Source organism: Ranitomeya variabilis, chromosome 4 (assembly GCF_051348905.1).
Source record: "Ranitomeya variabilis isolate aRanVar5 chromosome 4, aRanVar5.hap1, whole genome shotgun sequence".
In the NCBI taxonomy this organism is placed as follows: domain Eukaryota; kingdom Metazoa; phylum Chordata; class Amphibia; order Anura; family Dendrobatidae; genus Ranitomeya; species Ranitomeya variabilis.
The window spans coordinates 670,150,026-670,162,308 of record NC_135235.1 but is presented as its reverse complement, the minus strand read 5'-3'; the positions used below and the strand labels follow the sequence as shown (position 1 = coordinate 670,162,308).

At 46.1% G+C, this 12,283-nt stretch overlaps 1 protein-coding gene across 1 annotated transcript in view; it reads right to left on the bottom strand.

Annotated features, from left to right (window-relative positions):
• The window catches only part of LOC143766273 (uncharacterized), a 30,291-nt gene that overhangs the window by 16,359 nt on the left and 1,649 nt on the right, over positions 1-12,283 (bottom strand). Inside the window, exons 2-5 of the mRNA XM_077253819.1 lie at positions 2,424-2,573; positions 2,119-2,298; positions 1,913-2,036; positions 1,717-1,829 (exon numbers count right to left, since the gene is read on the bottom strand). Of these exons, the coding sequence (XP_077109934.1) occupies positions 1,717-1,829; positions 1,913-2,036; positions 2,119-2,298; positions 2,424-2,573 (567 nt within the window). The remainder of the gene's footprint in view (positions 1-1,716; positions 1,830-1,912; positions 2,037-2,118; positions 2,299-2,423; positions 2,574-12,283) is intronic.

Sequence of the window (12,283 nt, the reverse complement as noted above, 5' to 3'; positions counted from 1 at the left end):
GTCATTTCCTTTCCCTCTGCTGGTTGCGAAAATTGCACAGGAGCCCAGGTCCTTTTTTTCTGCAAAACAATCTTCTAATAATTAAAATCATGTACAGTAATCTGCACACACACTCTACAATTTATTTGTCACTGTCATCTATATATCTACCCATTCTATTTGTATTTACTGTAATGTATGAATGTAATTCATCTCTTCTATCTATCTCTCTGTGCATTGTGTGTGTGTGTGTGTGTGTGTGTGTGTGTGTGTGTGTGTGTGTGTGTGTGTCACAGACATCTATATATATACAGCTCTGGCAAAAATTAAGGGACCGCCACATCAAAACCCTGTCATGGGCAGCCCAATATCCAGACCTGAATTCCATTGAAAACCTCTGAAATGTAATAAAGAGGATGCTGGATAGTCAGAAGCCATCAAACAAAGAAGAACTGCTTACATTTTTGTGCCACAAGCAGTGTGAAAAGACTGAGTTAAAACATTAGTATTGTTGTTTCTAAATGATTCTGAACTTTTTTATTTGCTTTATTTGAGGTCTGAAAGCACTGTTTGTTTGTTTCTAATTTTGACCATTTCTCCTTTTCAGAAAAAAATATAAAATGTATTGCTTGGAAATTCAGAGACATGTTGTCAGAAGTTTATGGAATAAAAGAACAATTTACATTTTACTCACAAATATACCAATATAGAGAAAAATCAGACAAATTGAACATTTTGCAGTGGTCTCGTAATTTTTGCCAGAGCTGTATATATATGTATTCTATGTGTATATCTATTCTATTCTAACCTGTCAGTGTGATTTTACTGTACCTGCACAAGAATTCAAGAATTACCGGCTTTTCTTCTATCAATGTGTGTTTTGACGAATATTTCCTTTAAAAACTATGTGTACATGACGTAGAGAACTGCTATATGTAAATGCTCATGTTAAAAATCACACAGGAATCTGATAGCAATCGCACTGCACTCGGATGTAAATCAGATGCTAGATGTGAAAATCGCATTATACTCTCATGACACTCGTCCGCTTTTTCAGTCCAGATTACAGAACTTTCTTTTTTCTCGCGTATGGGTATGAGCCCTTAGTAGGAAGCTGGGAGAGGCTCACATGCGAGCATAGTTGGGGACAACGAGGAGTAGAGCAATTGGTAGTCCTGAGATTGCTGTGGGCTGGACAAAGTCACCCTGCAAGTTGTCAACATTTGAAAAGGAAGCTGATGTAGCCAGTGTGAAGGAAGTAATAAAAATGGTGTTTGCTAAAAATGGATTGATATGACTATGAGATCACATTGAAGTAGAAATGTAAAGTACTGCCATGTGTAACCATCTATGTGAAAACTCTGTCAAATCCAAATGTGAATACCATACAGTACGATGGCAGTTATGTTATGTATGTTCAACTTCTACCTTAGTAAAAGACTTTCTGTTGTTGACTATTATGGCCTCTCCTGATTCCTTGTTCACCTCCTCCACCACACTATATCACGGGTCATTGTCATTGGCTTCCAAGGGAGCAGTACCAATAGTGTGAGGATGTGATGTAGAGAAGACAGTGTCACTACATCACGTGTTTCACTGGAGTTCACAGTTTCTTCATCATACTCGGCCAAATTAAATCTTAACCAAGTGTAAAGCATATAATACTTGTGGATAAAACAAGATTGAGCACAAGACAGTCACAGCCATCTACAAATCATAGGGGAGATCTCATGTCACCTTCTCTCCATCTACGTTATGATCCTGAGGAACATCGGGATCTTCTTGTTTACAGTCCTGTGGAAGAAGAGGACGGGGACATCTCTCTGGTGTTGTCCTCTTACTGGATAGATCTGGAGGAAACACATACAGAGACTGAATTCATTCTTTACATATAGATAATTATAGGCCGTGTGTATTTGGGCCTGTCTATTACCTGGTGATGTGAGGGGCTGGGGAACCTCCATCTTGACGCCCTTGTACAAATCTTTGTGTCCTTCTAAATACTCCCACTCCTCCATGGAGAAATAGACGGCAACGTCCTGACATCGTATAGGAACCTGACACATACAATGATACCATCATCCCCCGATCCCTTCATAGTGTTACTGTATAATGTCCCAGAATTCCCAGCAGTGTCACCTCTCCAGTCAGCAGCTCAATCATCTTGTAAGTGAGTTCTAGGATCTTCTGGTCATTGATGTCCTCATGTATCAGGGGTTGAGGTGGAAGCTCTGTGATTGGGCTCAGAGGTCTTCCCCATCCCTCAGACACAGAAGCCTGATAGCGCTCACTAGAGGTCTTCTTCACTACTGTGTAATCCTGGTTATGGAGAGACACATTAATAAATCTCACTACAGACATTTCCGGAGTCCTCACCTCTCCAGTTCTGTCTGTTATTCCCATAGATAAGAATGATGTAATGTGACGTCATCAGAATCTCTCACCTCTCCAGTAAGCCGGAAGAGGATCTCTAGGGTGAGGTGTAATATCCTCTCCACCATCTTGTCACTGCTCTGTTCCATCCTTGATGGGTCAGTCATGAAAATTCCCTTATATAGAAGATCTCCACTGAGAGGATCTGATATTGTAGGGACCTGAATGAGGAGAAGATGACAATGTAACATCATAAAGAATCCCATGTAATAATACAATAATGAAGACTTTATATCCAATCACTGAACACAGAAATGAGGCTGACATGTATGGCAGGTGACGATTTTATCAGTGTTCACCTGTGTTGTTTTTTTTATGGAGAATTTAGACCCAAACTTTCTGGCATGGAGCCTGTTATACCAGGAGACCGGATGAGACAGAGGTTCTGTCATGAATATTCAGTGAAGGGGTACATTTTTTTCCCATACACTGAGTGAAAAAAAAAAAAATCACTCATCTGCACTGCCGCATTATAGGACATTGGTCCGAGTGCGGTCCATTATTTTATAAACCGCACTCGGACTGAAAATACCGTCTTATCGCTTCTGATTTACCAACGTAATTGCCAATATCAGTCTCCAACCCTGGCCTTTAAATGGCACTGTCTTGGTGGGGGAGAATTATCTGCTGCGCTACTGGTAAATAAATATTCCAAAAGTGTGATCTTGTAAAGTTTGTGGATTAATTCCCATATTTTCTACATATCAGGAAATGTAGATACCCTGTTTCCCCCAAGATAAGCCCTAGCAGGAATTTTTGGCCTTTTTGGAGTATGCAGCGCCCCAGAGTCCTGGTCGTTGCAGTACTGATGCTCCGCCACTAAGGGGAGTGATGGTACGTCTGATGGCACTGAAGGAGTTCATCTGAGCAGGTATCACAGACACCAATACACTTCACAGTCTGGCCTCCAGGGGAAGCTAAGGGCGCTATGTATTAGGCCACTCCTCACAATCTGGTAAAACTGGGGGTTAGATAGGAAGTTGGAGAGAAGCTGACTGGGAATTGAACAGGCAACATCCTGTGGCAGAGGGTGTTGCGGGGAGAGACTCAGGGGGGTCCTTGTCAGGAGTGGGATCCTGGCAGAGACCTAGCGAACAAGAGGGAACGTTACGGGACCACGCCTGCACTTCCTTGCGGCGGTACCCAAGAAAGGACAAGAAGCGAGGTGCATTGAGAAGAGTGAGAAACGAGATCAAAGCAACAAGGAGATAAGCCAGTAGGAGTAGTGCTGAAAGATCGAGCAACATTCTACTGAGGCGCGTAGCCGGTGGCCAGAACGCCGAGGAAGTAATTGACTCCAAGTATTACTTCAAACAGAGGCAGGACAGTTGATTACAGGCTGTCTCACACAAATCACCTATGAAGACATGGGGGGCAACCGTGGGAGAGGGGCGACTCTAGGGTCCCGGAAGAACTCCAGGCCTACTCGTCATACGGGTGCGTCCCAGCCAAACGATCTGGGGGACGGAGAAGAACATCAGAAACAGTTGTGAGGGAACATCAGAAACAGACACAACAGTTGTGGGGACTTTCCCGTGGTGCTCAGCAGGGAAGGACTACAACATACAGGCGCTAGTTGGTAGGCACCGATTTCCACCTGCAAAGGGAACTCTGGACGTGCCATTGGACCGGCCGGTCTCGGACAGCTCGGTTAGCAGTGCTCTGGATTGAGGATCCTGAAGCCTTCAGTAAAGAGGTAAAGAGACTGCATCCCTGTGTCCTCGTTATTGATTGCACCTTGCACCACACACCGAACTGTTATTTCTTTATTGGACGCCCCCTTAACAGGGTCACGGACCGGGTCTAGCCACTGTGACAATCCCAGAACCGAGACACAGAGGCCCGGTACCGGGTACCCCTCGGCCCTGCGACAGTGGGGGCGCTCCAACTTGGCGTCACGAACAGGATCTACTTAAGCCCGAGGATCGGGTCATGTGTGCCTTGGAACTGTGATTGAATTGTGCTAAGACTGTGTATTGCCATTACCACAAGGATTCCCGCCAAAACCGCCGCCATTATAGTACCATGTGGCGTGCAGGAAGAGTGGGGCGTGTCATCGTGGGTGTAGCCTGGAAGGGTGGCGCGAAGGTGGAACCAGCCCCTCACAGATACTACTATGTCCGAGAGATATGTCCATTGACGAGAAAGGTCCGCCTCCTAGTGTGGGATGGTGAAGGAGAGAGAGGCCGCCCTCCGGACGGGGAGGAGCAGGAACCGCTGGATGCCACGAGGCAGAATCCGGTTGGCATCATGGCGAGCGGAAGTCACCCAGGAGAGGGGGAGAAGACCCGTACCAGTCCCCGCCAATGGGAGCCGAGGGAGCTCCTACCAGGCTGCGCAGACCAGGAAATCCTCGGAGCGGAGGTGGAAGAGCTGTGCCGGCAGTTCCGGAGTCTGTGCCAGCGAGCGACTATCGCTAGTGAGGGACCGCGTCATCACCAGGTCCCGATATCGCAGCCTGCAGCAGAGGAGACCGGCGCCAGAGATGCTCCGGAGGCAGGTAACAGCGCTGACCCTGCCGCGGCGACCGCAGAGCCCTTCCTGGTGGATGTGTACTCACTTCCACCACGACCACCCGGACGGGTGTGTAGTCTCATTGAATGCGAGAGGCCCTGGGAAACCCTGCAGACGACCGACAAACCCCTGCGACCCACCAAGCAGGCCGTAAATTTCCAGGGAGAATGGGTGACCTTCAAGTGGACCCGTGCGACCACCACCGATCTGATTGGGTTCCCAGGGGACGTCCAGGAAGAGGGGGAGAGTATCGAGGTCATCCGCCAGAGGGAATACCGCCAGCAGCTGCGCCAGCAGGAGGAGGAGTGGGCCCGCAAGAAAGAGCTCCGGCGTCAGGCAGGCCGGGATCTCTTTCCGGGGGACCGTGTTCGGTACACCCGACATTGGGGAGAAAAAGGGTGGTATGCTCTGCATGTGCGCAAATACCGACCAGAGGTGACTATACCATCACATGCCTCCCCACCAGCGGTTTGCCCGTCGATTACCCTGTGTGCCAAGTGCCTGAGGACCATCACACCAAGGCGGACTGTGAGTACACAGACTCCTATCCAGAGTGCAGACGCCCTCTATGTTGTGGCAGTTGAGGGCCAACACTCAAAGGGGCCACCACTAGAATCAGAATAAACCTCGAAAAACTGAACATGTAAATAGTTAACTGTTTGTCCTTTTGCTGTTTTGCTGCTAAGTACCCGACTAGGGTTAACTCTTAAAGGGATCCCTTTGTTTACCCGGGATCCCTCTTCTGTCTTTTGCTTTTGTTTCCTGTTTTATCATTGTTGAAAAGAACTGCTGGATCATGAACACTGCATGATTACAAACTCCTTGTAAATAGTTTGCACCTTCTTAAAGGTGCCCTCTACTGGTTTTACAAAAGAAAAGGACTCTTTGCGAAGAAACTGTTCCTGGAGACAGTACCGGAGTCCTTGCTGTATACAGACTTGCAGCTTGAGAAGTTGCACTACCTCCTAGAGACTTGGTCCCTTCTTAAAGGGAATGTTCACATGTTGCATTTACGAATGGTATTGCCTTAAGATAGTTAAATAGTAATGATGTCTTGAAAGAAGAAGTAATGATGTTGATATGTAAAAGTTCTATATAGATAGCTAGTTAATTGTGAGAAATCTTTAATGATGTTGCTAGAAGAATGAGGACAGGAAGTGAACCCGTATGGGGTTAGTCGGTGAGTCCTCTTAGGAGCCATACCGAGATGGCTCAGTGATCCTGAACTGAGAGAAGGAAGATAAGATCTATACTGTGTATAGTAGCCAAAAGGCAGTAGGCCCGGGCAGAAAGGGGCGGTCCTGCAACAGAATGAGAGGCAGTAGGCCTGGGGCAGATAGACAGGCGGTCCTGCAGATGTAAGAATGGAAAATGAAGAAAAAGTTGATTAGTCTTATAATGTTTTATAAGAAGGTCTTTAGTGGATTCAGCGTGTACGTCCTTAAAGGCAATGTTAAATTATTGTTCAGAAATTTGCACTAAGTAGAATACCCGGTTGGGTAAGAAGTTATTTATAGGATGTTATTTAAAAGTATTTGACCATGTTTGTAACGTTCAAGTGTCCTCACCTCCCATAAAGGGAAGCTCTGTTAAAGTTTACTTGTTATTGCATTTTAAAAAATTGTATGTCTTTTTGCTGACATGTATTGTTGTTTCTTCCCAGTCCAGGAGTACTGGATTTAACCGGGGGGAGTGCAGCGCCCCAGAGTCCTGGTCGTTGCAGTATTGATGCTCCGCCACTAAGGGGAGTGATGGTACGTCTGATGGCACTGAAGGAGTTCATCTGAGCAGGTATCACAGACACCAATACACTTCACATTCTGGCCTCCAGGGGAAGCTAAGGGCGCTATGTATTAGGCCACTCCTCACAATCTGGTAAAACTGGGGGTTAGATAGGAAGTTGGAGAGAAGCTGACTGGGAATTGAACAGGCAACATCCTGTGGCAGAGGGTGTTGCGGGGAGAGACTCAGGGGGTCCTTGTCAGGAGTGGGATCCTGGCAGAGACCTAGCGAACAAGAGGGAACGTTACGGGACCGCGCCTGCACTTCCTTGCGGCGGTACCCAAGAAAGGACAAGAAGCGAGGTGCATTGAGAAGAGTGAGAAACGAGATCAAAACAACAAGGAGATAAGCCAGTAGGAGTAGTGCTGAAAGATCGAGCAACATTCTACTGAGGCGCGTAGCCGGTGGCCAGAACGCCGAGGAAGTAATTGACTCCAAGTATTACTTCAAACAGAGGCAGGACAGTTGATTACAGGTTGGCTGTCTCACACAAATCACCTATGAAGACATGGGGGGCAACTGTGGGAGAGGGGCGACTCTAGGGTCCCGGAAGAACTCCAGGCCTACTCGTCATACGGGTGCGTCCCAGCCAAACGATCTGGGGGACGGAGAAGAACATCAGAAACAGTTGTGAGGGAACATCAGAAACAGACACAACAGTTGTGGGGACTTTCCCGTGGTGCTCAGCAGGGAAGGACTACAACATACAGGCACTAGTTGGTAGGCACCGATTTCCACCTGCAAAGGGAACTCTGGACGTGCCATCGGACCAGCCGGTCTCGGACAGCTCGGTTAGCAGTGCTCTGGATTGAGGATCCTGAAGCCTTCAGTAAAGAGGTAAAGAGACTGCATCCCTGTGTCCTCGTTATTGATTGCGCCTTGCACCACACACCGAACTGTTATTTCTCTATTGGACGCCCCCTTAACAGGGTCACGGACCGGGTCTAGCCACCGTGACAATCCCAGAACCGAGACACAGAGGCCCGGTACCGGGTACCCCTTGGCCCTGCGACAGTGGGGGCGCTCCAAGTAGTCTTCAAATGTAAGCCCTACTCTAAAAATAAGCCCTAGTTGCGGTTCAATGAGGAAGTGTCCAGGCAGCTAAAAAAGTTAACGAATACAGCGGGATCCTTAATTTAAGAAAGCGGATACCCACAAAAGAAAGCACACCCCACACACAAAAAAAAAATTAAAAAATTGCACTCACTAGACCCTAAAAAATTACAGCTGGCAAGTGCCATGTTGGATGGGATCTCGAACAGAGATCTGCATCGCTATCAGGTCCCTCGCCGTTCCAGCTGCATTGCTTGGGGCCCCTGTGCAAGAAATGTGTCTGGGCCCCCCAACTTTTATGGCGACAAAGGTACAAATAAATATATAGCCACACACACATATACATGTATATACATTACATAGTCTCCTTTATTATGTACAGTGCCTTGTGAAAGTATTCGGCTCCCTGGAACTTTTCAACCTTTTCCCATATATCATGCTTCAAACATAAAGATACCAAATGTAAATTTTTGGTGAAGAATCAACAACAAGTGGAACACAATTGTGAAGTTGAACGAAATTTATTGGTTATTTTACATTTTTGTGGACTGCATACAAAGATCAGGTGGAAGCGAGCGATACTGCTTCCAGCCAGCAAGGGGGGGGGGTGGCAACCTCTGTGGAATGCAGGGAGATCTGACAGTGAGGCAGATTTGTATGCGAGAGCTCAATCACTTGTCATCTTTTTTGTTTAGGGTGTGGTAAGTGCCATCCTTTTGGTGGGGCATCTGCTTTCTTTTGGGGTAAACAGCAGATAGAGAACAATAATTTTGAAAATGGAAATTAAAATATAAATACTGAATATACGTAGCCAGTAGATGGCACCCCAAACAACGGAGAAAGAGCAAGAGTGGGAATAAATGACCACCTCAAAATTCATAGGATCTCACGTCAACTGAAGTGCAGCAAAACATGAGAGTTTATATTAAAACTTAACTTTTACGAGGTCGCTAAAATGAAAAAGAAGTGCTGCCTAAAAAAGGGAAAAGGGGCTCCAGCTAGGGTATGTAACCCGTGGCATAGAGTGGAGGCCCATCCTTTTATAATAGAACGCAAGAGTCAATGAAAGTTGAAATCCTGGTCCACCATCCTCTAGTGAAATCCCGGATCGGAAAAACCACCCAAGGTATGGGAACACGGACAATAGCGAGACATCTAACCACACATATCCATATGTCAATGCGGATCCGGGTAACAAGTCTACACCTCTTCTCCCAGTGTCCACTATTGGCTGCGGTGCTGATGTCCTGACTCAGAGAGGTATCACCGGTATCTGCTGGTTACATAGGACTTACAGAGGACATCTACATTATCTGTATTCTAAAGAGTTATCACTGTGTTATCTGTGGCGTTACATAGAACTGCAGGTAATATCTACGACATGATCTGTACTCACAGTTATTAGTGATGAGCGAGTGTACTCATTGCTCAGGTTTCCCAGAGCACGCTCGGGTGGTCTCCGAGTATTTGTTAGTGCTCGGACATTTAGTTTTTGTGGCCTCAGATGCATGATTTACGGCTGCTAGTCAGGCTGAATACATGTGAGGAATGCCTGTTTGGAAATTCCCACATGTATTCAGGCTGTCCAGCAGCTGTAAATCATGCAGCTGAGGTGAGGAAAACTAAATCTCCGAGCACTAACAAATACTCAGAGATCACCCGACCATGCTCGGCGAGACCCGAGCAACAATGCTATTCACTCATCACTAAAAGTGATAAAAGTAATAAAAAACACTGTGTTATCTGTGGTGTTACATAGGACTGCGGGTGACATCCACTGCATTATCTGTACTCAGAGTTATTACTGTGTTATCTGTGGTATTACATAGGACTGCAGGTGACATCTATGACATTATCTGTAAGGAGAAAGCAGAAAAGTCCAGTTCACAGATGAAATCCAAAAAAGTCAATTTTATTATCCAAGGTACATGAAGCAAAGATTAAAATTGTGTGTTCACAAAAAGAGAGAATACAGGCATCATATGATGTGCTTCGAGCGACAAGCGCTCTTTGTACATTATCTGTATTCAAAAGAGTTATCACTATGGTATTACATAGGACTGCAGGTGACATCTACTACATTACCTTTACTCAGAGTTATCACCGTGTTATCTGTGGCGTTACATAGGACTGCTGGTGATATTTATTCATGATATGTCTGTCACGGTTCACGGGGAGGATACCTTTATCATCCCCACCACTCACACCAATTTGTCATATACCGGGGTTGTTTGGTTGCCCCTGGTTCCTTTCTGAAGGGGATTTATCTATATCCCACTTCCCAGTTCCGGTTTGGAAATTGCAGGTCTCTGGCGCTCCACTTACCCTCAGGTGAGACTAGGTACTGCAGCTAGGATAATTAGTCACCAGAAAGGCTGCCTTACTTTGTACTGGCTAATGGGCACGCTGCGATATAACTACTCCCACTCAGGAGGGAACAATAATTATCAACGCCGCCGTCACTACAACACCTCACAAACGCACAGGACAACTCCGCTGCCACCAGCTTCGATTTCTTAGGTCCAGAGCCAACCTAAATTAGTAGCGTAATTCACTTCAGAGACGTGACAGTTCGTTATAGAGCAAGGAGAGATAAAGCTAGTAATTTTATATACTTTACTCCAAAAAAGGTAGGCAGTGTTTACAGAAAGGTAAAAAGATATTATAAAAGTAGACAAGTCGTATGCACAAACAATTACAATTAAAATGGGTTTAAAGTTGAAAAGACACTCCCATTTGGTTCAGATCATTTCATCTCCTGGCTGACCATGTGCTCAGGGGACACATCAAGATGCATCACAAATCTGTACAGCAGCTAGACCCCGGACAAAAGACACTGGAAGACTGCTGTTTCACTCACTTATTTCCCAGCCTAAAACCAAAGCACTCCCCTGTGGTGACCTCACTCAGGGCTGAATCCTCCCCTTTCTTAGACCTGTGACAAACCATTTTTAATACATAGCTCGCTGTATGAACCTCGCATACGAACGACACAAGGATCAGGATGTGCATTCATTCGGTTTAGCTCCTAGCGATTTCCGTGAGCTATAGATCTCTCGATGGACATCCGAAATATATAATCCTTATATCTCTAGTCCGGATCGGTGCCAATAAACATAACCTTAAAAGAACAATAGAATCCCATGCTTGCTGTACCAATTTTAGCCAGTATCAGGTGGGAGGAGGAAATGAGGAATGTAGGGAGAGACTGGGGTTCACAGCACAGGGCCATATAAATTCTTGAAGGAGGGGGGAAGTATAGGATTACGCACGCAGGCAGAGTAAGGAGAAAAGTTGTTTTTACCTCACGCGAAGGGGGGCTGTCATCATCCACAGGCATGTGTCTGAAAAGCAATGGGCTTCTTTGGCATATACTCAAAACATGGCATATTCATATTATCGTGACAATGTCCTTAGAGAGTTATCACTGTCAGGGTCGGCGTACCCGGGCAAGTGCCGGGGCCCTGGCGAGTAGGGGGGGGGGGGCACACTCACGCTGTCTGTGATATAGGCAACTCACCCCCCGCCAGCGCCGACTCACCACCCTGCCAGCGCCAACTCACCCCCCGCCAGTGCCGACTCACCCCCCGCCAGCGCCGACTCATTCCTCCGCCAGCGCCGACTCACCCCCCCCTGCGAGCGCCGCCGCATTCAACTATACCGCTGTCTATGACGCCGGTACAGTTGAATGCAATGATGGAGGAGAGAGCATCAGATGACGTTCCCTCTCCCATCATTCCCCTCTGCCTCTAACACTGTGGGTGCGCGATGACATCACATTACATTCTAATGGGGGGCTGTATTACATTCTATGGGGTGCTATGCTGTATTATATTCTATGGTGGGCTGTATTACATTCTGTGGGGGGCTGTTTTATATTCTATAGGGGGCTGTATTATATTCTATGGGGTGCTGTGCTGTATTATATTCTATGGGGGGCTGTATTACATTCTATGGGGTGCTGTATTATATTCTATGGGGTGCTGTATTATATTCTATGGATGGGCTGTATTATATTCTATGGGAGGGCTGTATTATATTCTATGGGAGGGCTGCATTATATTCTATGGGGGGTTGTATTATATTCTATGGGGTGCTGTGCTGTATTATATTCTATGGGGGGCTGTATTATATTCTATGGGGGATGTATTATATTCTATGAGGGAGGATTGCATCATACTCTTATGGGGCTACATTATATTCTATGGGGAGGTAGGCTGTATTATATTCTATGTATTAAATGTATTCTATGTATTAAATGTATTATATTCTATGAGCGGTGATTGCATCATACTCTATGAGGGGGCTACATTATATTCCATGGGGGCTGCATTATACTCTATGAGGGGCCTACCACATATTATATATGCAGGGGCTGCATTATATTCTCTGGGGGGTTATATTATACTCAGGGGGCTACAATATATTCTGTGGGGTGGCTGCATTATACTCTGTGAAGTGGCAGCATTATACTATATGTGGGCTGCATTATACTGTATTCAGAACTATGGGGAATACATTA